Source organism: Syngnathoides biaculeatus, chromosome 23 (assembly GCF_019802595.1).
Source record: "Syngnathoides biaculeatus isolate LvHL_M chromosome 23, ASM1980259v1, whole genome shotgun sequence".
Taxonomy (NCBI): Eukaryota; Metazoa; Chordata; class Actinopteri; order Syngnathiformes; family Syngnathidae; genus Syngnathoides; species Syngnathoides biaculeatus.
The window spans coordinates 3,698,773-3,724,888 of record NC_084662.1 but is presented as its reverse complement, the minus strand read 5'-3'; the positions used below and the strand labels follow the sequence as shown (position 1 = coordinate 3,724,888).

The 26,116-nt window shown below is 42.9% G+C and overlaps 1 protein-coding gene across 5 annotated transcripts in view; it reads right to left on the bottom strand.

Moving 5' to 3' along the window:
• rev3l (REV3 like, DNA directed polymerase zeta catalytic subunit) overlaps positions 1 to 26,116 on the bottom strand; it is a 113,688-nt gene that overhangs the window by 77,015 nt on the left and 10,557 nt on the right. For all 5 annotated transcript variants that reach the window (XM_061812547.1, XM_061812544.1, XM_061812545.1 and 2 more), the window contains exons 2-3: positions 7,633 to 7,822; positions 7,444 to 7,518 (exon numbers count right to left, since the gene is read on the bottom strand). In XM_061812547.1, the coding sequence (XP_061668531.1) occupies positions 7,444 to 7,518; positions 7,633 to 7,822 (265 nt within the window). The remainder of the gene's footprint in view (positions 1 to 7,443; positions 7,519 to 7,632; positions 7,823 to 26,116) is intronic.

Below are 26,116 nucleotides of genomic sequence, written 5' to 3'. Positions count from 1 at the left end.
TCACTGTCCTCATGTCCTCCCTCACAACATCCATCAACCTTCCCTTTGTCTTCCTCTCGCTCTTTTGCCTGGCAGCTCCATCCTCAGCACCCTTCTGCTAATATACTCACTCTCTTGGCTCTGAACATGTCCAAACCATTGAAGTCTGTTCTCTCTAACCTTGTCTCCAAAACATCCAACTTTGGCTGTCCCTCTAATGAGCTCATTTCCAATCCTATCCAGAATCTTCACATCAAGCGAGAACCTCAGCATCTTCATTTCTGCTACCTCGAGTTCTGCTTCCTGTTGTTTCTACAGGGCCACCGTCTCTGATTCGTAGATCATGGCAGGCCTCACCACTGTTTTATAAACCTTGCCCTTCATCCTAGCGGAGACTCTTCTGTCACATAGAAGACCAGACACCTTCCGCCAACTGTTCCACCCCGCTTGGACCCGTTTCTTCACTTCCTTACCACACACTCACCATTGCTCTGTATTGTTGACCCCAAGTATTTGAAGTCGTCCACCCTCGCTATCTCTTCTCTCTAGAGCTTCATCACTCTTCCCCTTCCGCGCCTCTCATTCATGCGCATATATTCTGTTTTACTTCATCTATAATACTGTTTAAACCCCAAGTGTCATCCCTATAAACATTCTAAAATAGATATTGTAATGAAAAATATATAGAACATTATTCACTTCAATGTCTGTACGAAAAAATAAATGTGAGCGGGGAGCGCATCCTCCATGCGCAAAGTTGCGGAAGTGTCATTCTACGACATCCATGTGGTCGCCACATTGGCTGCATCCTCTGTACGTGATGTCACCCGGACATTCGCCAATGAAAACATGCGGTGGACCCTACTGTGGGAGATGAACACGCCCTTTCTGGCAAAAGCTCTTTTCGAAGTGGAGAACATCACACAACCGAGTGATAAGACCGGGCAATATTACTCAATTGTTTCGAGCCATATTCAGATGATATGCGATCACGGCTAAACCAGATCCCCGTCCGATCCACTTCCGCGGCGGAGATGAGCCATTGTGGCTCATCGCAGCCGGCCGGTGTGGCTTATCACGGAGCTGAGCAGTGCTCCTTTAGGGGTTGTTCATAGATGCCGCAGTACGCAATGAACACCGTCGAGCCAGGGCGCTTTACTGCGCGCAAGCGGCTGAGTGAGGGATTCTTGGCTGGGTTCTTCAGAGGCGCCACCATCCGCGAGCCCGAAGCGCAGCCTTCGCTGGCGAAGTGACGCAGCAGCCCGACGCGCACATACAAATATTTCACACGCTGATCTTTTGTTATGTTATGAGAGAGCGATTACGTGGTCTGCCCCAAACTATTATTTTTTTAGTAGCTGTATACACACCTACCTGTTATTTGGAACCCACGAAGCACTCGTCCTCTGCACCCGTGCAATCCATTTTTCACAACGAACCGTATCTCTTGCCAACTTATGAAAGGTAAATCCATTCTCCCGAGTGTTTAAGCAATGTCCAGCAATGCAACGAGCTGGCATTTTGGCTAACACGAAGGAACAACGAGCTACCGTCCCGGAGGTAAAACTAATAGAAACAAACGAGTCCACTTGGGGTTGCCTCTGTCCTTTACGTCACTTCCTCCTTCTTCTCGAAAATAAATCCCCAGAGAGGATTTTCATGGCAGGAGTTACAAAAAGTTGTATATGTCAAAATCATGTTTGGTGGTGAAAAAAACGCATGGCCCCATATTGGCTGCAGTTTTTTCATGAATAACATTCTAAAATCCATTTAATCACAGTAGCCCTTTAAACATGCCTTTAAAATAAGATACAGATATGCCATGAAAATGAATTTAAAGTGCATGAAAATTTTAACTCACCATAACGCTATCACCTGAGCTTGTTTCTCTGCAACGAGATGGTCCAATCTGCGGGTAATGGAAGACAATGACACCCGAAGTGTGTTGTTTGTGTCCAGTTTATTCTGTTGTTTTGTTTTGGTTGCTGTCACTCCAGAAAACCCCACTTCAAACAGATAAGATTTCAGAAATGGCAACAATTCTTTGGTGGTGATTGCTACATATTCTGCCATGATTTTAATCCAGAGCCAGAGTTGTCTCGAAAATACTTTTAAAGCTGCTGTCGTTTGGGATCTTCAGGAGTTGATCTTCTTGTTGCACAGACATGCTGGATTCACCTGGCTTGTTGATAAATCAGTCGTGGATCCAATCCTTTGCAGTTTGTGGGTCCTTTTTGGTTGGGAAGTAGCTTTCGAATTCTGTTAATAGCAAAGACAGGTGTTCGTGCACCAGCTGGAAGAATGAATGCTCAGTCTCACAAAATCCACGCTAATGTTCGAAACGTCAAATTTGCCTCTGTTCACGCGCCGTCCCCGCAAATCCAGTTTGGCTTTAAATCCAGCTACTTTACCTGCCAACTTGAAGACTGTTGTCATTTTCCCCTGAAGTGATTGGATTCATTTAGCGGGCTGAATATGTCGCACATGTAAGTCAGTTTAGTGACCTATTCCTCGTCACTGAAATGTGCTGCCAGTGGTGACTTCTTTTCTGAGAGAAATCTTTGCAGCGGCTCTCGAAACTAAAACACTCTTGAATACGTTTTTTTTTCCATGTATAAGAGCAGCCATGTGTGCACCGCATCCATCTCCTCACAAGGCTCCTCAAAAAGGCGCAACTTAAGGGTGTGTGCTTGACTGATATGGTTAATAACTTTCTTTTTCTTAGAGGTTGTAGGCTGTTATTCTGTCTCTTCACTAGGTCTTTCCTCCTTCTTAAAGAAACTTTCCAAAGATGTGTTTTTTCCTCATTTTTCTAGCTTATGGGGGTATATTTTCGCGCTGAAGTAACTGAAATGTAAGCAAGAGAATCTGGTAATTTTTCAAAATAAGATTGTTCAGACATGGATGAAGAATACAACAGAAGTAATTATTCAATTAATTTCTTCGGCAGCTCGGCACCAATTGACCCCTCCGTGGATATTGCGCAATCCGTGTCACTGACCAATCAGAGGCCAGAGATCTGCATAGACCAAAGCCCGTTTTTGCTCCCGCCATTTTCTCAGACAACATTGCATGGTCCAGTATAGGGTTAGTTAGCGTTTTATCGCGTATTTGGGTTATTTAACAAAAAATATGGTTAAGAGGTGTAGTCACGGAGTTTGTAATAGTGACGACAGGTATCCTGAAAGGCTAGTTGGTGGAGTTCGATTCATACCCTTTCCAAAACCGAAGACCCAGTACGAAAAATGCCTTCGATGGATCAAACTTTGTGGAAGACCGCATCATCAACTAAATCCATCTAATATCAACCGGAACACGTGTTTGCACGAAGGTATGCCCTCTATTTGATTTTCAATACATGTCTCGTATAAATGAATTCAAAGTTCTTCGCTAGCATAACACTGCTGCGTGTGAACGATTGACACACTTATTCTTTGTTGAGCGATATTTCGCGATGATCGGACTGCACAAACGTATTGATTTCTTGCTGGCTCGCGGCCAGAAGCTTAACCAGACAGTGTTTGCACGAAGATATGCCCTAAATTTGATTTTTAATAAACGTCTCGTATAAATGAATGAGACGTTCTCCGCTAGCATAACACTGCTATGTGTGAACGATTGACACACTTATTCTTTGTTGAGTGATATTTAGCGATGATCGGAATGCAGCCCTATGGGGGCACAAACCAGTGCAATCTGTAGGCCGGTCCCAAGCCCGGATAAATGCAGAGGGTTGCGTCAGGAAGGGCATCCGGCGTAAAAACTGTGGCAACCAAATATGAGCGTTCATCTAAAGAATCCCATACCGGATCGGTCGTGGCCCGGGATAACAACGCCCGCCCCCGGCACTGCTAACCTGCAGGGCGTCGGTGGAAATTCAGCTACTGTGGGTCGAAGACAAAGAAGAGGAGGAAACAGGATCCAGCGTCAGAAGAAAAAGAGGAATGCACAGAGCCTACAACTGAGTGTAGGGACTTTGAATGTTGGGACTATGACAGGAAAAGCACAGGAGTTGGTTGACATGATGATTAGGAGAAAGGTTGATATTCTGTGCATCCAAGAGAGCAGGTGGAAAGGTAGTAAGGCTAGAAGTTTGGGAGCAGGGTTTAAATTATTCTACCACGGAGTAGATGGGAAGAGAAATGGAGTAGGGGTTATTTTAAAGGAAGAGCTGGCTAAGAATGTCTTGGAGGTGAAAAGAGTATCAGATCGAGTGATGAGACTAAAATTTGAAATTGAGGGTGTTATGTATAATGTGGTTAGCGGCTATGCACCACAGGTAGGATGTGACCTAGAGTTGAAAGAGAAATTCTGGAAGGAACTAGATGAAGTAGTTCTGAGCATCCCAGACAGCGAGAGAGTTGTGATTGGTGCAGATTGTAATGGACATATTGGTAAAGGAAACAGGGGCGATGAAGAAGTGATGGGTAAGTACGGCATCCAGGAAAGGAACTTTGAAGGGCAGATGGTGGTGGACTTTGCAAAAAGGATGGAGATGGCTGTAGTGAACACTTATTTCCAGAAGAGGGAGGAACATATAGTGACCTACAAGAGCGGAGGTAGAACCACGCAGGTAGATTATATTTTGTGCAGATGATGTAATCTGAAGGAGGTTACTGACTGTAAAGTAGTGGTAGGGGAGAGTGTAGCTCGACAGCATAGGATGGTAGTATGTAGGATGATTCTGGTGGTGGGTAGGAAGATTAAGAAGACAAAGGTAGAGCAGAGAACCATGTGGTGGAAGCTGAAAAAGGAAGAATGTTGTGCGGCCTTCCAGAAAGAGGTGAGACAGGCTCTCGATGGACAACCGAAGCTCCCGGAAGACTGGACGACGACAGCCAAGGTGATCAGAGAGACAGGCAGGAGAGTACTTGGTGTGTCATCTGGTAGGAAAGGGGAGAAGGAGACTTGGTGGTGGAACCCCAAAATACAGGGAGTCATACAAGGAAAGAGATTAGCGAAGAAGAAGTGGGATACTGAGAGGACTGAGGAGAGGCGAAAGGAGTACATCGAGATGCGACGTAGGGCAAAGGTAGAGGTGGCAAAGGCTAAACAAGAGGCATATGAAGACATGTACACCAGGTTGGACACGAAAGAAGGAGAAAAGGATCTCTACAGGTTGGCCAGACAGAGGGATAGAGATGGGAAGGATGTGCAGCAGGTCAGGGTGATTAAGGATAGAGATGGAAATGTGTTGACTGGTGCCGGTAGTGTACTAAATAGATGGAAAGAATACTTTGAGAAGTTGATGAATGAAGAAAATGAGAGAGAAGGAAGAGTTGAAGAGGCAAGAGTGAAGGACCAGGAAGTGGAAATGATTACTAAGGGGGAAGTCAGAAAGGCACTACAAAGGATGAAAACTGGAAAGGCAGTTGGTCCTGATGACATACCGGTAGAGGTATGGAAGCAATTTGGAGAGATGGCTGTGGAGTTTTTGACCAACTTATTCAACAGAATACTAGCGGGCGAAAAGATGCCTGAAGAATGGAGGAAAAGTGTTCTAGTTCCCATTTTTAAGAACAAAGGGGATGTTCAGAGCTGTGGGAACTATAGAGGAATAAAGTTGATGAGCCACACAATGAAGTTATGGGAAAGAGTAGTGGAGGCTAGACTCAGGACAGAAGTAAGTATCTGCGAGCAACAGTATGGTTTCATGCCTAGAAAGAGTACCACAGATGCATTATTTGCCTTGAGGATGCTCGTGGAAAAGTACAGAGAAGGTCAGAAGGAGCTACATTGCGTCTTTGTGGATCTAGAGAAAGCCTATGACAGAGTACCAAGAGAGGAACTGTGGTACTGCATGCGTAAGTCTGGTGTGGCAGAGAAGTATGTTAAAATAGTACAGGACATGTATGATGGCAGCAGAACAATGGTGAGGTGTGCCTTAGGTGTGACAGAGGAATTTAAGGTGGAGGTGGGACTGCATCAGGGATCAGCTCTGAGCCCCTTCCTGTTTGCAGTGGTAATGGATAGGCTGACAGATGAGGTTAGACTGGAATCCCCTTGGACCATGATATTCGCAGATGATATTGTCATATGCAGTGAAAGCAGGGAGCATGCAGAGGAACAATTGGAAAGATGGAGACATGCACTGGAAAGGAGAGGAATGAAGATTAGCCGAAGTAAAACAGAATATATGTGCGTGAATGAGAAAAGTAGAGGGGGAAGAGTGAGGCTACAGGGAGAAGAGATAGCGAGGGTGGATGACTTCAAATACTTGGGGTCAACAATACAGAGCAATGGAGAGTGTGGTCAGGAAGTGAAGAAACGGGTCCAAGCAGGTTGGAACAGCTGGCGAAAGGTGTCTGGTGTGTTATGTGACAGAAGAGTGTCTGCTAGGATGAAGGGCAAAGTTTACAAAACAGTGGTGAGGCCGGCCATGATGTACGGATTAGAGACAGTGGCACTGAAGAAACAACAGGAATCTGAACTGGAGGTGGCAGAAATGAAGATGTTGAGGTTCTCGCTCGGAGTGACCAGGTTGGATAGGATTAGAAATGAGCTCATTAGAGGGACAGCCAAAGCTGGATGTTTTGGAGACAAGATTCGAGAGAGCAGACTTCGATGGTTTGGACATGTTCAGAGGCGAGAGAGTGAGTATATTGGTAGAAGGATGCTGAGGATGGAGCTCCCAGGCAAAAGAGCGAGAGGAAGACCAAAGAGAAGGTTTATGGATGTGGTGAGGGAAGACATGAGGGCAGTTGGGGTTAGAGAGGAAGATGCAGGAGATAGGCTAAGATGGCAAAAGATGACACGCTGTGGCGACCCCTAACGGGACAAGCCGAAAGGAAAAGAAGAAGAAGAAGATTTAGCGATGATCGGACTGCACAAACGTATTGATTTCTTGCTGGTTCGCGGCCAGAAGCTTAACCAGACGGTGTTTGCACGAAGCTATGCCTTAAATTTGATTTTTAATACACGTCTCGTATAAATGAATGAGACGTTCTCCGCTAGCATAACATTGCTACGTGTGAATTATTGAATGAAATCAGAAGCATGGCGTCTCTCTCAATTAAGAATGTATTGTATTTAGAATCTATAATATATCGTTGATTTGAATGAAATCAGAAGCATAGAGTCTGTCTCATTTCAGAATGTATTGTATTGTATTTGCCATTTTTACTGTTTGTCTTACGTGAGCGCACGTGGCGTGACGTCACTTCAGGAGGCGTGGTTAAGTGCCCTGTACGGAGGGGTCAATTGATCCACGGACCTGTACTGGTCCGTAGCCCAGTGGTTGGGGACCACTGATGTAAAGCACATACCTTGTGTATGAAATGCGCTATATAGATACATTTGCTTTGTGCTCATACGATATAGATTAAACATCCAATGATTGTTGAAATTTGCACAATTTGTACGACTGAATATACAGCAAGTGACTAGCCTCCAGTAATTATGGTTGTATGCACGCACATATTTCCCAACCATTACAAATGCCATTAAAATGGCCTGTAATCTTACCTTTTGACCATCTGTGGATTGTACAAGTAGATCTTCATAAAGTGTTTCTCCTTGTAGTGGTAGCCATAGAAAGGCCTAGAAGACATTATATTCCAAATATTTTATTTGTTTTTAAGGATCATTTAGTTTTTTAGGTTCTACTTAACACTGTTATTTGGAACAAGTGAAAGGGAGCATGTGGGTACTTACATGCCAGAAACAAGCACCACCTTGAAGATGTGCTGGAGATCAGAGGCAGGGTTCCCCATAGCAACATTGAGTGCTCTGTCAATGCTGAAGGCCACGAGACGCAGGTATGGCTCGGGATGCTGTCCATAACCATCATATGGAATATAGATGTATGGGAACACGCCATGAAGGTGGAGACATGTCTTCTGACCTGCAACATGAAAACCAATCAGCATTGGGTGATAACAATCCAGAAATAAATACAAGACTGGCACCGATGCCAATGCATATATCTACAGTGACTTATGAGGAAGAAAGAAATCATTATGTGGCATTAACACAGAGTTGGACTCCCTGTCCTGTTATCTTATGACAGCATCTTTTCAGACACATGGAAAATTATGTGGTTTCACTATAGACCTTTACATCAGGAATGAGCAACTAAAATGAAGTAAATGGAAGTTTCATGGTTCCATTGGTCATAATCAACAAGGATGAACATGGTATGATGACTATGGAAGCCTTCTGTCAAACGCCTTGCAGAAAGAAGAGTTTCCACCAAGTATAGAGTATGCAGGGTTTATAGCAACAACTGTGGAGGAGGAGCATCAACAAGGTTTCTGGGTTGATCAAAGATATTCAAGTCTTGAATTCAATTGAGAAGACGTGATGTTAGTTGGTACAGAAAGAAAGAGGATGATAAGCTTCGTAGTATGACTGCCTCACAAACATTGTGAAGGAGTCATCTGAGTACAGATGTGTTGCAGACGCTGCACTGTTGATCCTATTCGTGCAGCATATTACTGTACAGTCAAAGGTACATTGTGTTCTTTGTGGTTTTACACAGCACAAGAATTCAAATGATGAAAAATGATTCTGATGGGTCCCAGTACTAAGATGTTGAAGAATACGAGCTGTATAAATGCGTTAAAGGTTATCAATTTAAGCCAGTTAGACAGAACACATGTTCAAATACAGATGAAATAGCTGGCGATGAAGGTGCCGAGCAAGCACTCAGACCCAGGGAGGACGACATGCCACGTGTTGGAAACACTGACTGGTAAGCATTTGTGAAGTTGTTTTTTTTTTTTGTTGAGTCATTCAAGGCGCCTGAGGATGGTCCTCAGAAGCGCTAGACTCGCATGTGGGAGGCTCTGTAGTTCTCCAAAGAGAAGTAGAAGAAGATGAAGAGAGAATGTTAGCAGCAAAGGATGACAGGGTGATAGACATGGAGGTAGAAGGGACGCTTGACAAGCCTGTGCCACTGGGGCGAGCAGGGGAGAACTCGAGCAGAAGCTGCCAATGAAGCCTTGAAGACCCTTCGAGTCTGGCCATAGCAGGTTCTGTGGAATCACCGTTGGCAGGCGGTACAGGTGATTGAAGCAATGTCACAGGAAAAAGGGCGCCTCCTACAAGTCAGAGTGAAGTTATCTGGCTTCGTAAGACTCCCCAGGAGGAAAGCCCCTCGTGGGACACCATGTGAAGGTACCAGATCTTTGTCCCGTGAAGGTGTTGTTTTATTTATTTAGCCATAAATTTAATGGGTTACATTACCTGAATGTACAGTGCCTTGTGAAAGTATTCGGCCTCCTTGTACTTTTCAACCTTTCGGCACATTTCAGGCTTCAAACAAAGATATAAAATTACATTTTTTTTTGTCAAGAATCAACAACAAGTGAGACACAATCGTGAAGTGGAACGAAATTTATTGGATATTTAAAAAATTTTTAACAACAAAAACCTGGAAAGTGGGGCGTGCAATATTATTCGGCCGCCTTGCATTAATACTTTGTAACGCAACCTTTTGCTGCAATTACAGCTGCGAGTCACTTGGGGTATGTCTCCATCAATTTTGCACATCGAGAGACTGAAATTCCTACCCACTCTTCCTTGCAAAACAGCTCGAGCTCAGTGAGGTTGGATGGAGAGCGTTTGTGAACAGCAGTCTTCAGCTCTGCCCACAGATTCTCGATTGGATTGAGGTCTGGACTTTGACTTGGCCATTCTAACACATGGATACGTTTATTTGGGAACCATTCCATTGTAGATTTGGCTTTATGCTTTGGATCATTGTCCTGTTGGAAATAAATCTTCGTCACAGTCTCAGGTCTTTTATCCTATATTTGGCTCCATTCGTGTTCCCATCAATTTTAACCATCTTTCCCGTTCCTGCTGAAGAAAAGCAGGCCCAAACCATGAGGCTGCAACCATTATGTTTGACAGGGTGGATGGTGCGTTCAGGATGATGAGCGGTGTTCCTTTTACGCTAAACATCGCTTTGTATTGTGGCCAAAAAGTTCAATTTTGGTTTCATCTGACCAGAGTACCTTCTTACAAATGTTTGGTGTGTCTCCCAGGTGGCTTTTTATGGATATCTTTGTGAAATGGCTTTCTTCTTGCCACTCTTCCATAAAGGCCAGATTTGTGTAGTGAACAATTGATTGTTGTCCTATGCACAGACTCACCTCACCTCAGCTGTAGATCTCTGCAGTTCATCCAGAGTGATCATGGGCCTCTTGGCTGCATCTGTGATCAGTCTTCTCCTTGTTTGAGGTGAAGGTTTAGAGGGACGACCGAGTCTTGGTAGATTTGCAGTGGTCTGATACTCCTTCCATTTCAATGTGATTTCTTGCACACTGCTCCTTGAGATCTTTAAAGCTTGGGAAATCTTTTTGTATCCAAATCCGGCTTTAAACTTCTCCACAACGGTATCTCGGACCTGCCTGGTGTGTTCCTTGGTCTTCATGATGCTCTCTGCACTTTAAACAGAACCCTGAGACTATCACAGAGCAGGTGCATTGATACGGAGAGTTTAAACACACAGGTGGATACTATTTATCATCATCAGTCAACAGTGGCTCATGCAGAGATCCTCACTGAACTTCATGAGTGAGTTTACAGCACTGAAAGAAAAGGGGCCAAATAACATTGTACAGCCCACTTTTAAGATTTTTGTTAAGGTTTAAAATATCCAATAAATTTCGTTCCACTTCACCATTGTGTCCCACTTGTTGTTGATTCTTGACAAAAAAAAAATACATCTTTATGTTTGAACCTTGAAATGTGACGAAGGGTTGAAAAGTTCAAGGGGGCCGAATACTTTCACAAGGCACACATTTACGCAGTTTTCGGTCTTGTTTTAAAATGATGCAAATGCTGTGAGTTTAGTCGAAGTTGGTATATTTTCACAAATTGGGATTTTAATGAAGAAAATCCGATGAAAATGTTCCGTTAATTTGAGAGCAATAAAGGTCATACCTTGCTTCACCATAAATATTTCGTGTGGTAAACTGATGCCATAACCAGACAGTACCCAAACTCGTTCATCCCCATTTTTGTCACAATTTTCCCAAGACGTCAGGAGAAAAATCGCTAAACTTTCTACTGAATGCTGTAAACCAGTAATTTGTGGTTTTGTTTGGGGACTAAATGCTTAAAATAGAAATGTAAATGGGGCGGATGGTTCTGTGTACTGGACTGATATGGGTTTTTGAGCTGTAGAAGTTTGTGAATGTGAACAGATTTTTTTTTGTTTCATTATATCCACAGGTGTGCATGTAAATGCTGTATACCCATGGAAACAACAGAAGAAAGTTGTTGTTGCCAAGAGAGTCAACATATTCACCAAATAATGACAGATTATCCAGACCGTCCACTGCAGTGCACCCAACATTGATTGCTAGCTGTCTGAATTCATGGGTTCTTGAGGATGCCGATCTCCAATTCGGGCAACATTATCGGCAGTGACTGGCTTTTCCACAACACGATTAAGAGCTATTTTAAAAATTATTAATATTTCTCCAAATCATCCCATCTTTTTTCCATTTACATTCAGATTTTTAGAAATAAAGAATTGTTTACATTATTATTGACAGAGCCACTGATGGTGTAGTGGTGCACATGCCCGCACTTGTGTGGGCAGCGTGCAATCAATTCCCGCTCAGTGATGGTGTCGATATCTGCCCTGCGACTGAGTAGCGACCAGTTCAGGGTGTAGTCTGCCTTTCGCCCGAAGCTAGCTAGGATAGGCTCCAGCTTTCCCACAACCCTTCTGAGGATAAGCGGCTTGGATAATGACATGACATAATTATTATTGTTCCTGGCAGCATTTGTCCAATCAATGCTTGTTCAAACAAAGCTCCATTCTGGAAAATTGTCATAGGAGAAGACAAAGGTAGAGCAGAGAATCAGGTGGTGGAAGTTGAGAAAGGAAGAATGTTGTGTGGCCCTTCGAAAAGAGGTGAGACAGGCTCGAGATGGTCAGGAAGAGGATAAGGTTGATTTTTTTTTCCATAATCACCCAGCCTTTTTTTTGGGGGGGGGGGGCAGTATGAAACACACCCTTTTAAAAAAACAAAATCAATACTAAGAAGACAAGTGCCAACCGATGAATTCCCATGCATCTGAAAGATTGAATCCCATTTCCAGATTAAATAACTCCTGGGCAAGATTGTGGGGAGGCTGGTGTTAGATTGACAGCAGAAAACCTCAAAACATTTATTACTCAAATTAGATTGGCATGTGCATGTGTGTGCATGCGTGCGTGTAGTTCTTCAATATTTTTCACTTGGCTTTGCAGGCCGCTGGGTGGCATTGTGCATTGTGGCGCAGCTGGAAAGTGTTGGCCTCACAGTTCTAAGGACCCGGGTTCAATCGCAGCCCCGCCTTTGTGTAGTCTGCATGTTCTCCCCGTGCCTGCGTGGGTTTTCTCCGGGCACTCCAGTTTCTTCCCACATCCCAAAAATATGCAACATTAATTTGACAGTCTAAATTGCCCTTGGGTGTGATTGCGAGTCCCATTGTTTGTCTCGGTGTGCCCTCCGATTGGCTGGCAACCAGTTCAGGGTGTACCCTACCCCCTGGCCGTTGACAGCTGGGATAGGCTCCAGCTTTCCAGCAACCCTCATAAGGATAAGCATGCATGTATGTATGCATGTATCATAGATTCAATATAACGATAACCTCTCTAGTTCACAATGCCACGAAAGTGCTGTGCTGATGTTAAAGGTTCCTCCGAAGCACCCAAGTGGAAGAAGATGACGGAGAAAATTTTAAACGTTTGGATATGATCAAGTTGGCAGAAGTTACGCTTTTGTAGCCCCAATATGGCATGAATGAATCAGCTGTGCACTATATAAAGAAGTATGTTGTAAACATCCGTAAAACCACTTCAAAGACTTAACAAGGAAGCAAAATGTGTAGTGACTCCACGAAATAAGAAGATTGTTCGAAAGGGAAGCTGGGTTCGCGTTTGTGGAAAGCGGATTACAGAAAAATGGCCCGGTGACAATGATGAAGATGATGACGATCAGCGAAAAAGTCAGACTTTTGGATATGATCAAAGATGGGAGAAGTCACGCTTTTGTGGTGCTATTATGGCATGAATCAGCGGTGCGGTACATAAAGAAGGATGTGGTAAACATCCGTAAAACCACTTCAGTAACTTTTAATAAGGAAGCGAAATGTGTGGTGATTCCGCAAAATAAGGGGATTGTTCAAAATGGAAGCTACGTTCACTTTGTGGACAGCCAATTGCAGAAAAACGGCTCGGTGACGATGATGAAGAGGCTGAAGTAAGTGCTGATGAACCTAAAGCTGCAAGGAGGGATTCAGCCCCTCGATGACTATGCTTTTCGGCAAGCACAGGTTGGTTTGAAAAATTTCAAAAGCATTATGCCCTCAGAAGCGTGTGACAATATGGTACAAGCTGTCAATTGCGTTGACAGGGTTAAGTCCTTATACAGGGGAATTTTGAAGCAGAAGGAAAAACAAAGACAACACCATGTTTTTCTCAAGGATAAAAACCTGTTATACCGTCAGCACAGTCCATTATTTGGATTAAAGTTCTCATGTTTGCTCTCTTGTTTTGCTTTTAATGCTTGATGCTATACATGCTTAATGTGACACAACGAAAAAAGGCATATTTGTGGGACAAAGGGGACGTCACAATGGTGCGTCACGAACACTGCACTACGCATTTGCTTTGTCACTTTCTGTATTGCAATTAAAATGTTGTTGTTTTGTTGTTATTGTTTAACAAGAGGTGGCATGGTTGTGCAGCTGTACAGGGATGTGATTTGACCGAATGAAAAAATATGAGTCGTGTGGTACTCTATCCTATATAATACTAATACTGATTGGCCCAGCAGGGTGTGAGAAGCCCAGCCTTGTCCTAGTTCAAGTGCCCTGCAAGTCCTAATGGGTGGGTAGGGTTGTGCCGACAATCTGTTCAGCAGTTTGGATTGTCCGTTGCAGTCAGAGTTTGCCCTTTTTTGTGGCAGCCCCAAACCACACTGTTATTTAGGTACACAGTCCTGATTCAATGACCACTGTGTGGAACTGTCTCAGCAGCTCTTGTGATAGGCTGTACTTCCTCGGATGCCGCAAGTAGTACATCCTTTCCAGTGTTTTTTTTTTTAGGATGGAGTTGCTTGTCTTCAACTACAGGTCCTGTGAGACTAATTCCCCAGGAATTTGAAGGTCTTGACGGTTGACACAAGACAGTTGGACAGTGTGAGGGGCAGCTGTGGTGAAGGATGCCTCCTGAAGTTCACAATGATCTCTACAGTCTTTCGTGTGTTCAGCTCCAAGTTGTATCCGCTACACTAAAGCTCCAGCTTCTCCACTTCCTGTTGATACGCAGATTTGTCACAGTCTTTGATGAGCCTGATGACTAGTCACCAACGTTGAATGAATGTTCCCAAACAGGCAAATGTTCTTTCCAGCGAATATTCCAAGTGAACAAATGTTCCAGAAATGCCCATAGACGACTGAAGTGCCACTTCCCGAAATAAATGCATAAATATATATTTTTTTTAAAGTAATCAAAGATATTGTGGGACAGCCCATAGACCCACAGAATGCCAAAATCAATAATGACACGTACAAGATTTAAAAACAAAGAATGTTTGAGGGATTTTTGTATTAAAAAATTCAAAATAGAATCAGTCTATCCACTCTGTATAAGCAGAAACTAAGCCGAAATGTTCTCAACTCTAAACACCATTATTTAGCTAAACAATTTCTTCAGAAAAGCAAACTAGTCTTTAATGCTCCCAACTTTAAACGCTATTATTTAGCTAACCAATTACAGTATCTTGTCAAACGGTTGCATCACAATGAGGAGTGAGATTCTTGGCTATAATTGGAACAAATAGATTGCAACAACATTAACATCCAAAAACTCCCATTTATTTCCGATACTCTTAAAGGCCATAAATGCTTTAAAAATTCAAAAATCTCATCCACCTTAACGGCTTAGAAGCAAAGTTGAGAATCTACAGGAGCTCAATTAGCTCCCAGAATGTCCTGATGGTCCTTGTGTATCCCTCCACTCATATATTCATTCTATAAACTTCTATAATTCACTTAGTCAGTCCCACCACCTTGCAGTTATATAGCTGGGTTCACGATCCTTGTCTTACATGCTTTTTGTCCTGTTCTTGTCCTGTCCTATCTTGTCATGACTTTAATTACAGTGTGTAGCGATACATTTTCATGCAACATCCATATTAAATGTTTCTTTGTTTTAGATATGGATTTTCTGCTGTTCTCTCTCTCTCTCTTTTTCTCTCTACTTCAACACACTTTTATGGATTTTCCAACCATCAAAAGCTGGGGTTTACATTACAAGTCAAGGGCACTTTTTTAATTTACGGGTCAACACTATGCTAAAGTAGCAAAAACAAATAATACTTTCAAACGGTACAGTAATACTGAAGTGTCGCCAAAGGGTAAATGCCAGGAAATCCCATGAAATGCCTCTTCCTCGTTCACAAATCATATTGGGATGGACTGTCCTGGCAAAACCTCATTCACCGTCTAATACTGCGGAAAGGTGAAAAATATTTATTTGATTTCCAAATTAATCAATTCAACAACAGTCCTGCCCTGCTAGTGGGAAGAAAAGACAAAAAAGATTCTTGTTGTATTCTTTTGACATTAGCAATCATTTGGCCTCTAGTTTAGCTGCATAACAGATGTTTGTAAAAACCAAGACAAAAGTAAAGCATTAGGCCAAAATAGATGGGTAAATTATTGGCATATCTCCTTGCATGCACGCAGACCAGTGACTGTAGTGGAAATGAGACTGAGAAGATGAGTTTAGCTGAAGGGAGAGGAAGTGGAAGAAGTGAGGAACCTGAGCAGTAAATCCAGTGAGTGAAAATTAGGAAGGGGAAAAAAAAGAGAAAACAGGGGGTGGGGGGAAATGTGAACATCAAACATAATTTCCATGTTACCTCTGCTGAACTTCTCGGAGAAAATAAGGGAAGGAGGGAGTTGTGAAAAAGATCGTTTGACCAGAGCACTGTGCATGAATAAAGTATGTGAAGCATCAGAGTAGGCCAAATAGGCCAAGCGCTGACCACAGGCACAACCAGGACAAACAAGTAGATCAGACAGAACCACATCGTAGATGAGGTTGGCCTCACGGTGGGCGGTTGCATTGGTGAAACCATGTAGGTGTCCACTATGCAGGCATGTCATTCAGAACCACATTGCAACCTTATTTGGACAATCAGAGGCACAATTGAAGAGGACAATACTGTACAGCCTGGACACCAGCAAGTCTTATCAATGAAATACTCCTTCAAACCAAACAAAATTGAGAAAAGTTTCTATAAGACCCTGTAAAATGAATTCAGTTTTTTTTCATCCTAAAAATATTATACATATTTGACAATAAACGTTGAAAATGTGCAAAGACTGAGAACAATATTGGACTGAATTGTTGAGCTATAGTAAAGCTAACCATTACAACTGTCTGGATTTTTTTTGTTTTTTGAGGTGGTGAAGCCGAGGTACACATTTGGGCTTTCTCGTATGAGTCGGCTTTGCCCCACGATATCTTTATATTGCAAATACTGAGCAACTTCATTCCAGTGGCTACCTGGTGAAAATGCAAGTTACTTTGAAATAAGACTTTGACGATTTCTACCATGACAGGATGCACTTAATTGACAAGTTTTGCCTATAACCCCAAATATATGTCTTCCACCCATCCATTTTCCAAGCCGCTTCTCCTCACAAGGGTCTTCCCTTAAATTAAGCCGGTGACGAATAAGACAACGCCCTCCTGGTTCAAAAGGTAGCTTCTGGGCTAACAAACTGGCTTGCACAATCAAATTAATTAAAGGATTTGTTATTGATGAATCGTATTTGAATCAACTCAAAACATTTTTCACAATAAAGGTTTTACAATTCAATTACATTTTAGTCTACGAATAGACAATCTTGATACGTAGCAATAAACAAAGTCATTTTTAATTTTGTTGTCTGAACCTGAGCTCCAACTGGTTCCTGTTTACAAACAAGAAACTGCTGTTCAATGACTGAAACGGTAATACTAACCATTACCCCAGGACTAAGATGCCTTCTAACCTGTGGAGATAGCTGACATTCTCAAAATAACAATCAGATATTGTTGAACTAATTTAGATGAGATTATAAACAAACCAAACAGAATCCATTCATCCATTTTCTTAGCCGCTTATCCTCACAACGGTGCAGGAGTGGTGGAACCTATCAGAGTTGTCAACGGGCAGGAGGCAGGGTGCACCCTGAACTGGTTGACAGCCAATCGCAGGGCACATAGAGACAAACACTCACATTCACAATCACAGCCAGCGGCAATTTAGAGTGTCCAATTAATGCTCCATGTTTTTGAGATATGATAGGAAACCAGAGTGCCCGGAGAAAACCTATGCAGGCACGGGGAGAACATGCAAACTCCACACAGGCGGGGTCGGGATAGAACCCTGGACCTCAGAACTTTGAGGCCAACGCTTTACAGTTGCGCCAACGTGCCGCCCTACAGAATAATACAAAATAATGTTTGCTGCAAAAGAGTTGAGCTCACAGTTCTCAGGTCCCGATTTCAATCTTGGACCCGCCTGTGTGGAGTTTGCATGCGTGCGTGCGTGGGTTTTTTCGGTGACTCCAGTTTCCTCCCACATCCCAAAAACATGCAACATTAATTGGACACACTAAATTGCCCCTAGATGTGATTGTGAGTGCGGGTGTTTGTCTCGATGTGCCCTGCAATTGACCCCTCCGTACAGGGCACTTAACCACGCCTCCTGAAGTTACATCACCCCACGTGTGCTAACCTCAGACAAAAAATTAACAAAAATGGCGGCGCAAGAAGAAAAGACTAGAGCGAAATTGTCCAGCTGATTTCTCACTCCCATTCTTAGCGAATAGTGAAATATCGTTGAAAAGCAGACAGCAGGCCTTCAAGTATTTCAGCGAGGGGTATTTCAATGGTATTTACATGCATATTGACGGAGAAACCATTGATATTAGCGCGAGATCTTTCCGGAGTCAGAGGAAGACCGAGAAGCCACATCTTCTTCTTCTTCTTCTTTTCCTTTCGGCTTGTCCCGTTAGGGGTCGCCACAGCGTGTCATCTTTTGCCATCTTAGCCTATCTCCTGCATCTTCCTCTCGAACCCCAACTGCCCTCATGTCTTCCCTCACCACATCCATAAACCTTCTCTTTGGTCTTCCTCGCGCCCTTTTGCCTGGGAGCTCCATCCTCAGCATCCTTCTACCAATATACTCACTCTCTCGCCTCTGAACATGTCCAAACCATCGAAGTCTGTTCTCTCGAATCTTGTCTCCAAAACATCCAGCTTTGGCTGTCCCTCTAATGAGCTCATTTCTAATCCTATCCAACCTGGTCACTCCGAGCGAGAACCTCAACATCTTCATTTCTGCCACCTCCAGTTCAGCTTCCTGTTGTTTCTTCAGTGCCACCGTCTCTAATCCGTACATCATGGCCGGCCTCACCACTGTTTTGTAAACTTTGCCCTTCATCCTAGCAGACACTCTTCTGTCACATAACACACCAGACACCTTTCGCCAGCTGTTCCAACCTGCATGGACCCGTTTCTTCACTTCCTGACCACACTCTCCATTGCTCTGTATTGTTGACCCCAAGTATTTGAAGTCGTCCACCCTCGCTATCTCTTCTCCCTGTAGCCTCACTCTTCCCCCTCTACTTTTCTCATTCACGCACATATATTCTGTTTTACTTCGGCTAATCTTCATTCCTCTCCTTTCCAGTGCATGTCTCCATCTTTCCAATTGTTCCTCTGCGTGCTCCCTGCTTTCACTGCATATGACAATATCATCTGCGAACATCATGGTCCAAGGGGATTCCAGTCTAACCTCATCTGTCAGCCTATCCATTACCACTGCAAACAGGAAGGGGCTCAGAGCTGATCCCTGATGCAGTCCCACCTCCACCTTAAATTCCTCTGTCACACCTAAGGCACACCTCACCATTGTTCTGCTGCCATCATACATGTCCTGTACTATTTTAACATACTTCTCTGCCACACCAGACTTACGCATGCAGTACCACAGTTCCTCTCTTGGTACTCTGTCATAGGCTTTCTCTAGATCCACAAAGACACAATGTAGCTCCTTCTGACCTTCTCTGTACTTTTCCACGAGCATCCTCAAGGCAAATAATGCATCTGTGGTACTCTTTCTAGGCATGAAACCATACTGTTGCTCGCAGATACTTACTTCTGTCCTGAGTCTAGCCTCCACTACTCTTTCCCATAACTTCATTGTGTGGCTCATCAACTTTATTCCTCTATAGTTCCCACACCTCTGAACATCCCCTTTGTTCTTAAAAATGGGAACTAGAACACTTTTCCTCCATTCTTCAGGCATCTTTTCGCCCGCTAGTATTCTGTTGAATAAGTTGGTCAAAAACTCCACAGCCATCTCTCCAAATTGCTTCCATACCTCTACCGGTATGTCATCAGGACCAACTGCCTTTCCATTTTTCATCCTTTGTAGTGCCTTTCTGACTTCCCCCTTAGTAATCATTTCCACTTCCTGGTCCTTCACTCTTGCCTCTTCAACTCTTCCTTCTCTCTCATTTTCTTCATTCATCAACTTCTCAAAGTATTCTTTCCATCTATTTAGTACACTACCGGCACCAGTCAACACATTTCCATCTCTATCCTTAATCACCCTTACCTGCTGCACATCCTTCCCATCTCTATCCCTCTGTCTGGCCAACCTGTAGAGATCCTTTTCTCCTTCTTTCGTGTCCAACCTGGTGTACATGTCTTCATATGCCTCTTGTTTAGCCTTTGCCACCTCTACCTTTGCCCTACGTCGCATCTCGATGTACTCCTTTCGCCTCTCCTCAGTCCTCTCAGTATCCCACTTCTTCTTCGCTAATCTCTTTCCTTGTATGACTCCCTGTATTTTGGGGTTCCACCACCAAGTCTCCTTCTCCCCTTTCCTACCAGATGACACACCAAGTACTCTCCTGCCTGTCTCTCTGATCACCTTGGCTGTCGTCGTCCAGTCTTCCGGGAGCTTCGGTTGTCCATCGAGAGCCTGTCTCACCTCTTTCCGGAAGGCCGCACGACATTCTTCCTTTCTCAGCTTCCACCACATGGTTCTCTGCTCTACCTTTGTCTTCTTAATCTTCCTACCCACCACCAGAATCATCCTACATACTACCATCCTATGCTGTCGAGCTACACTCTCCCCTACCACTACTTTACAGTCAGTAACCTCCTTCAGATTACATCGTCTGCACAAAATATAATCTACCTGCGTGGTTCTACCTCCGCTCTTGTAGGTCACTATATGTTCCTCCCTCTTCTGGAAATAAGTGTTCACTACAGCCATCTCCATCCTTTTTGCAAAGTCCACCACCATCTGCCCTTCAAAGTTCCTTTCCTGGATGCCGTACTTACCCATCACTTCTTCATCGCCCCTGTTTCCTTTACCAATATGTCCATTACAATCTGCACCAATCACAACTCTCTCGCTGTCTGGGATGCTCAGAACTACTTCATCTAGTTCCTTCCAGAATTTCTCTTTCAACTCTAGGTCACATCCTACCTGTGGTGCATAGCCGCTAACCACATTATACATAACACCCTCAATTTCAAATTTTAGTCTCATCACTCGATCTGATACTCTTTTTACCTCCAAGACATTCTTAGCCAGCTCTTCCTTTAAAATAACCCCTACTCCATTTCTCTTCCCATCTAATCCGTGGTAGAATAATTTAAACCCTGCTCCCAAACTTCTAGCCTTACTACCTTTCCACCTGCTCTCTTGGATGCACAGAATATCAACCTTTCTCCTAATCATCATGTCAACCAACTCCTGTGCTTTTCCTGTCATAGTCCCAACATTCAAAGTCCCTACACTCAGTTGTAGGCTCTGTGCATTCCTCTTTTTCTTCTGACGCTGGATCCGGTTTCCTCCTCTTCTTTGTCTTCGACCCACAGTAGCTGAATTTCCACCGACGCCCTGTAGGTTAGCAGTGCCGGGGGCGGGCGTTGTTAACCCGGGCCACGACCGATCCGGTATGGGATTCTTTAGATGAACGCTCATATTTGTTTGGCACAGTTTTTACGCCGGATGCCCTTCCTGACGCAACCCTCTGCATTTATCCGGGCTTGGGACCGGCCTACAGATTGCACTGGTTTGTGCCCCATAGAAGCCACATAATATAATATATTATAACCCAAAGACGAATTCGTCATTGACAGTTTCCTATTTTCGTGTTACCTATCACACTTGTGTGCAGAATCTGTATGTGTATCTGTATAGCCGTTTGTGAACCGCCGTATGAAGGAAAAGAAGAAGGCGAGGCTTGATTTACGAGTTGTTTCTCTCGTTTTCTTTGTGTAACGCCACGCGCTTCCCTCAATAATTATTCTTGATTTAGTGCCGAACCCACGTAAGTCGGGACCGAGTACGACAATCAGTACTTCAGTGTCCTCAAACATCCTTCCTTCAGTCTTGGGTGTCTCGGTGCACGTCGAAGGCTTTTAGGACTTGCTAGTCCGGTTTAGCTTAGCTCCCTAGCCGGCAACAAAGAGACACGTTTGTGCAGTCAGATCATCGCAAAATATCGCTCAACACAGATCAAGTGTGTCAATCATTCACACGTAGCTATGTTATGCAAGCGAAGAACTGCTAATTCATTTATATGAGACATGTATTGAAAATCAAATATAGGGCATACCTTCGTGCAAACATAGTCCGGTTTAGCTTAGCTCGGTAGCCGCCAACAGAGACACGTTTGTGCAGTCAGATCATCGCAAAATATCGCTCAACACAGATCAAATGTGTCAATCATTCACACGCAGCTATGTTATGCAAGCGAAGAACTGCTAATTCATTTATATGAGACATGTATTCAAAATCAAATATAGGGCTTACCTTCGTGCAAACATATCTGTTCCGGTTGATTTTAGATGGATTCAGTTGATCATAAGAACTTCCACAAAGTTTGATCCATCGAAGACATTTTTCGTACTCTGTCTTCTGTTCCGCTTGATTTTAGATGGATTCAGTTGATCATGCCCTCTTCCACAAAGTTTGATCCATCGAAGAAATTTTTCGTACTCTGTCTTCGGTTTTGGAAAGCGTACGAATTTAACTCCACCAACTAGCCTTTCAGGATACCTGTCGTCACTATTACAAAGTCCGTGACTACACTTCTTAACCATATCTATTGTTAAAGAACCCAAATACGCGATAAAACGCTAACAAAAGCTATACTGGACCATGCAACGTTGTCTGAGGTGATAGCGGACGCCAACAAGGGCCGTGGTTTATGCAGATCTCTGGCCTGTGACTGGTAAACGACGCGGATGACACAATTTCTGGCAACCAGACCAGGGTGTACTCCTCCTGCCCGATGACATCTGGGATAGGCTCTAGCACTCCCGTGACCCTCGTGAAGATAAGCAACTAAGAAAATGGATGGATGGATGGATGGATGTTGGCTCTACTTGCAAGAGCTGTCACGCGTAAAACAAAGTACAAGGTTCCTTCACCACTTCACTTTGATAAAAACATGGAAAAAGACAACCATATTGGCATATTGCAGGAAGATGCATTATTACAAGGCACACGATTGACCATTTTTATACACTTACACTTAACATTAGGATGACAACATGTGTGGATCATGCCGACTGTATTATAAGGAGAAAATGGGGGGGGGGGTGTCAACTGTTATTTTTGTCTCAAGTATGCAAAGTTATAAATACTGTACTGTTGACATATAACATTCTAGTACTCCTCCAGCCCCCCCCCATGAAACGAAGTGTTTTATAATTTATATTTATATTATGAATTTACAATACTGTCCACATTTATATGGTTTTGTAATTAAAGATTTGACTAAATACCTCTCTTTGTCTCAAATATGCAAAGTACAAATACTGTTTACGTATTTTAAACGTTCTGGTAACCAACAACCATATATGCCTCTCTTCTTCACGGTTTTTCACTTTTCGCTGGTTGTTCTGGTCCCAATTTAATGCGAAAAACGAGGGAATACTGTACTTCCTCAATGTTAAGATACAATAAAGCTCAAGATGTGAATGGAGAGTCTGGCAATATTGCGGCGACATTTGTTAGAGCACAGTCTCTAGACACCTTTAGAAATGGAGGTTGAGGAGAAATGGATGACCTTGAATACGTCAGCAGAGTCCATAATTGAAGTCCAATGCTACTAAGATGAAGGTAACACATCCAGAACACAAGATCCATTATAATACTGGAAAAATAATCAGAAAACATATCCATACCTGCCATCAACTGGCACTTAAATATGTATGCACACCACCTTCATTTGTTCAATGCAAACAAGTGTTATCTAAAGCAGGCGAACTGGTGCCCAAGAGAAGAAATCGCCTTGAAGCAAGGACACTTCAAATAGATTTATTCCTCAATTAAAACATATGAATTAACATTTTTTTCTGCATTTTTTCACATGATTGAATGCATTGCTACACAAAATCCCATACATAAGTTAATGTTTTAACTATGAATGTTATTACAGACAAATTTTCTATATTTTGCATGCCAAATCCTTTCAACAGTTACACACTCTCTCGCTTCTCATAGAGTGCAGACGCTTTTTTCTTTGGTCTTGCTCTGCTTGATTTGCCTCGGTTGACACTTTTTTTTCTTGCTGATAAGCTCCTTTTTCTTCAAATTATTATTTTTTTTAGAAGCAGAGACTCCTGGATACTTTTAAATCTGTGGGACTGTATTTTTCTTTTTTTTGTGGATAATCAGTTGTTTCATCATTACGTGAGCGTGGCCTGCTAAATAGCACAAGCCTGGTGCTAGCAACAAGACCAGCCATCAAGATGCCTCCCTTCTCTACCGAGGACTATCATGGACTAATTCAGAGGGTGTCAATTCTGGAATCGCAAATCTGCCGTCTTGAAGTTTATGTGGATGAAAATGGACAGTCGGGGAATGAAACCACTTTTCAGATGTCTTAAAATAGTGAGCAGAGGTGTGCTAACAGACAGTCACCTAGCTCAACAACGAGGACTGACGTGAACTTTGGAAAGGATAGACACCCCAGCAGTTCTCCCTGATATTTACTGGGAGCAAAACCTAAACATATGGAACATTGAAAAAGGAAGAAACAACAGCACCAGGAGATTACCGAAGAATCTGTCTGGTCTGGATTGCGAGCCGCCTCAACACCAAGTGAGCGGCCATGGACGGTTGTTACAGCGAAGAGCAAGAAAAAAAGAATGTGAGTCAGTGCAAAATATTGACGTCAGACTTACAAATAGATTTGAGGCAGTCTTACAAGATCCAGACCAAGAATGCTCATCGTCCACCACCATTGAAAGGTATGAAATTAAATCATCCAGGACAAAATTGAGACCCCAAACATTAATAGTTGGTGATGGAGCCATCAAGGATGTGAAACTCTTTTGCAGTGAGAAGAACACCAAATTACTGTGTTTTACTAATGACACGGTGTCTGATATCTCTTGAAAAACTCTGGAGATCACTGATCAGCACCTAACTGAGAAATCTGTCATGATACACACAAGGGGCCCAGATGTTCTCAAGCAGCAATCAGAGGTACTGAAGCGAGATTTCATTGATAACGTAACAAAAGTGCAAGGGATGGATGCTGAGGTTTTTATAAGCGGACCACTTGTACGATCTGGAGATGAACGAGGCTCCGTCAATTGAATAGGTGGTTAGGTAGAGTGTGCACTGCAACACCCGTGAGTTTCATTGACAATTTCTTCCTTTTTTGGGAGCGTAAAAATCTTTTCAAAGCAGACGGTTTCTGTCTAAATAGACAAGGGGTTATATTATTAGCTGCCAACATTTTCTACTGTGTGCGTCATTCACCACCCTGTAAAGAAAATGTTTACAAAAACCAAGGACAAAAGGATCCAGTTATTCCCAAACAATCGGCGGAACAAGAGATAAGGCGAGACAACGTGCACACAGATTTATTAGGGTCATCCAAACAATCTGATGAGCAAATGACAAATGGAATGGGCCAGCACTTTAAATCTCCCATACCTCTTCTGTCCCATTGGAGCCATCCACACCTCAAAATCTCCCCTCCATGACTACAACAACCATACAATGTGCAGGAGATGTTGGCTCCCCCTCTCCCAGCCTGAATGCAATGTTGGGTCTGATGGATAGGATGAAGACTATTGTCAACAATGGAGTCCATCCCATACCACGCCAAGATCTTCCTCCCATTCCCCCTTGCCTGAAACCACCATCCACTAAGAAGCGAAAGGCCCCTCCTCCACCCATGACTCTCTGTAAATCTGACTGATATTTACCAGGTCTTTTCCAGAATAACTCAGACCCCTATGGAGCTCAGACATTTTTCATCCCTGTAATTACAAGGGAGGGAAAGTTGGTCAAAAAGATATGGGACCAAAAAAGTAGAACTTCCAACTTAGTGAAGATAAAATGTGAGTATCAAACCATTCTCTCCAGCCATCTCTATGAGACTAGCTCTTTTTAATATCAGATCACTGGGTAATAAAGCAATGTTGATCAATGACATCAGTAAAACCAATGGTCTGGACTTGTTGTTAAATAAAATGTGGTTAACAGAAAGTAGCTGTAATACCATTTTAAATGAGGCAACACCAGCAGATTTTAATTTTATGAACAAGCGTCGAACAGGGAAAAAAGATGGTGGTATTGCTGTTATTTTAAAATCATTATTTCATTGTAAAGAAATTATACTGGATGATTTTAGCTCTTTTGAATATCTGTTTTTTAGTGAAGGGTGACCCAAAGGTGATCATTTTAATAATTTATAGACCTCCAACATACAATGGAAAATTTATGGAGGATTTTTCAGAACTACTGTCAGTTATTTGTACTGAGTGCAACTACTGTATTTTGTCATAACAAGGGACAAACATTCATGTTGACAATAACATGGAAAAAAATATCCAAAGAAATTTCTGCAATACTAGACACATTGGACCTCTCTCAACATATTAAGAGTCCAACTCACACTCAAGGTTACATTCAGACCTGGTCATCTCAAAGGATGTTGAAATTCTAATCGATTGACATTAATGATGTGGCTATTTCTGACCAATTTTGTGTATTTTTGGAATTAAAGATTCTTCCAAAGTTCAGATAACCCCTATCTCTATTAGGTAAAGGTACATAAATGAGAGTACTGCCAACAAGTC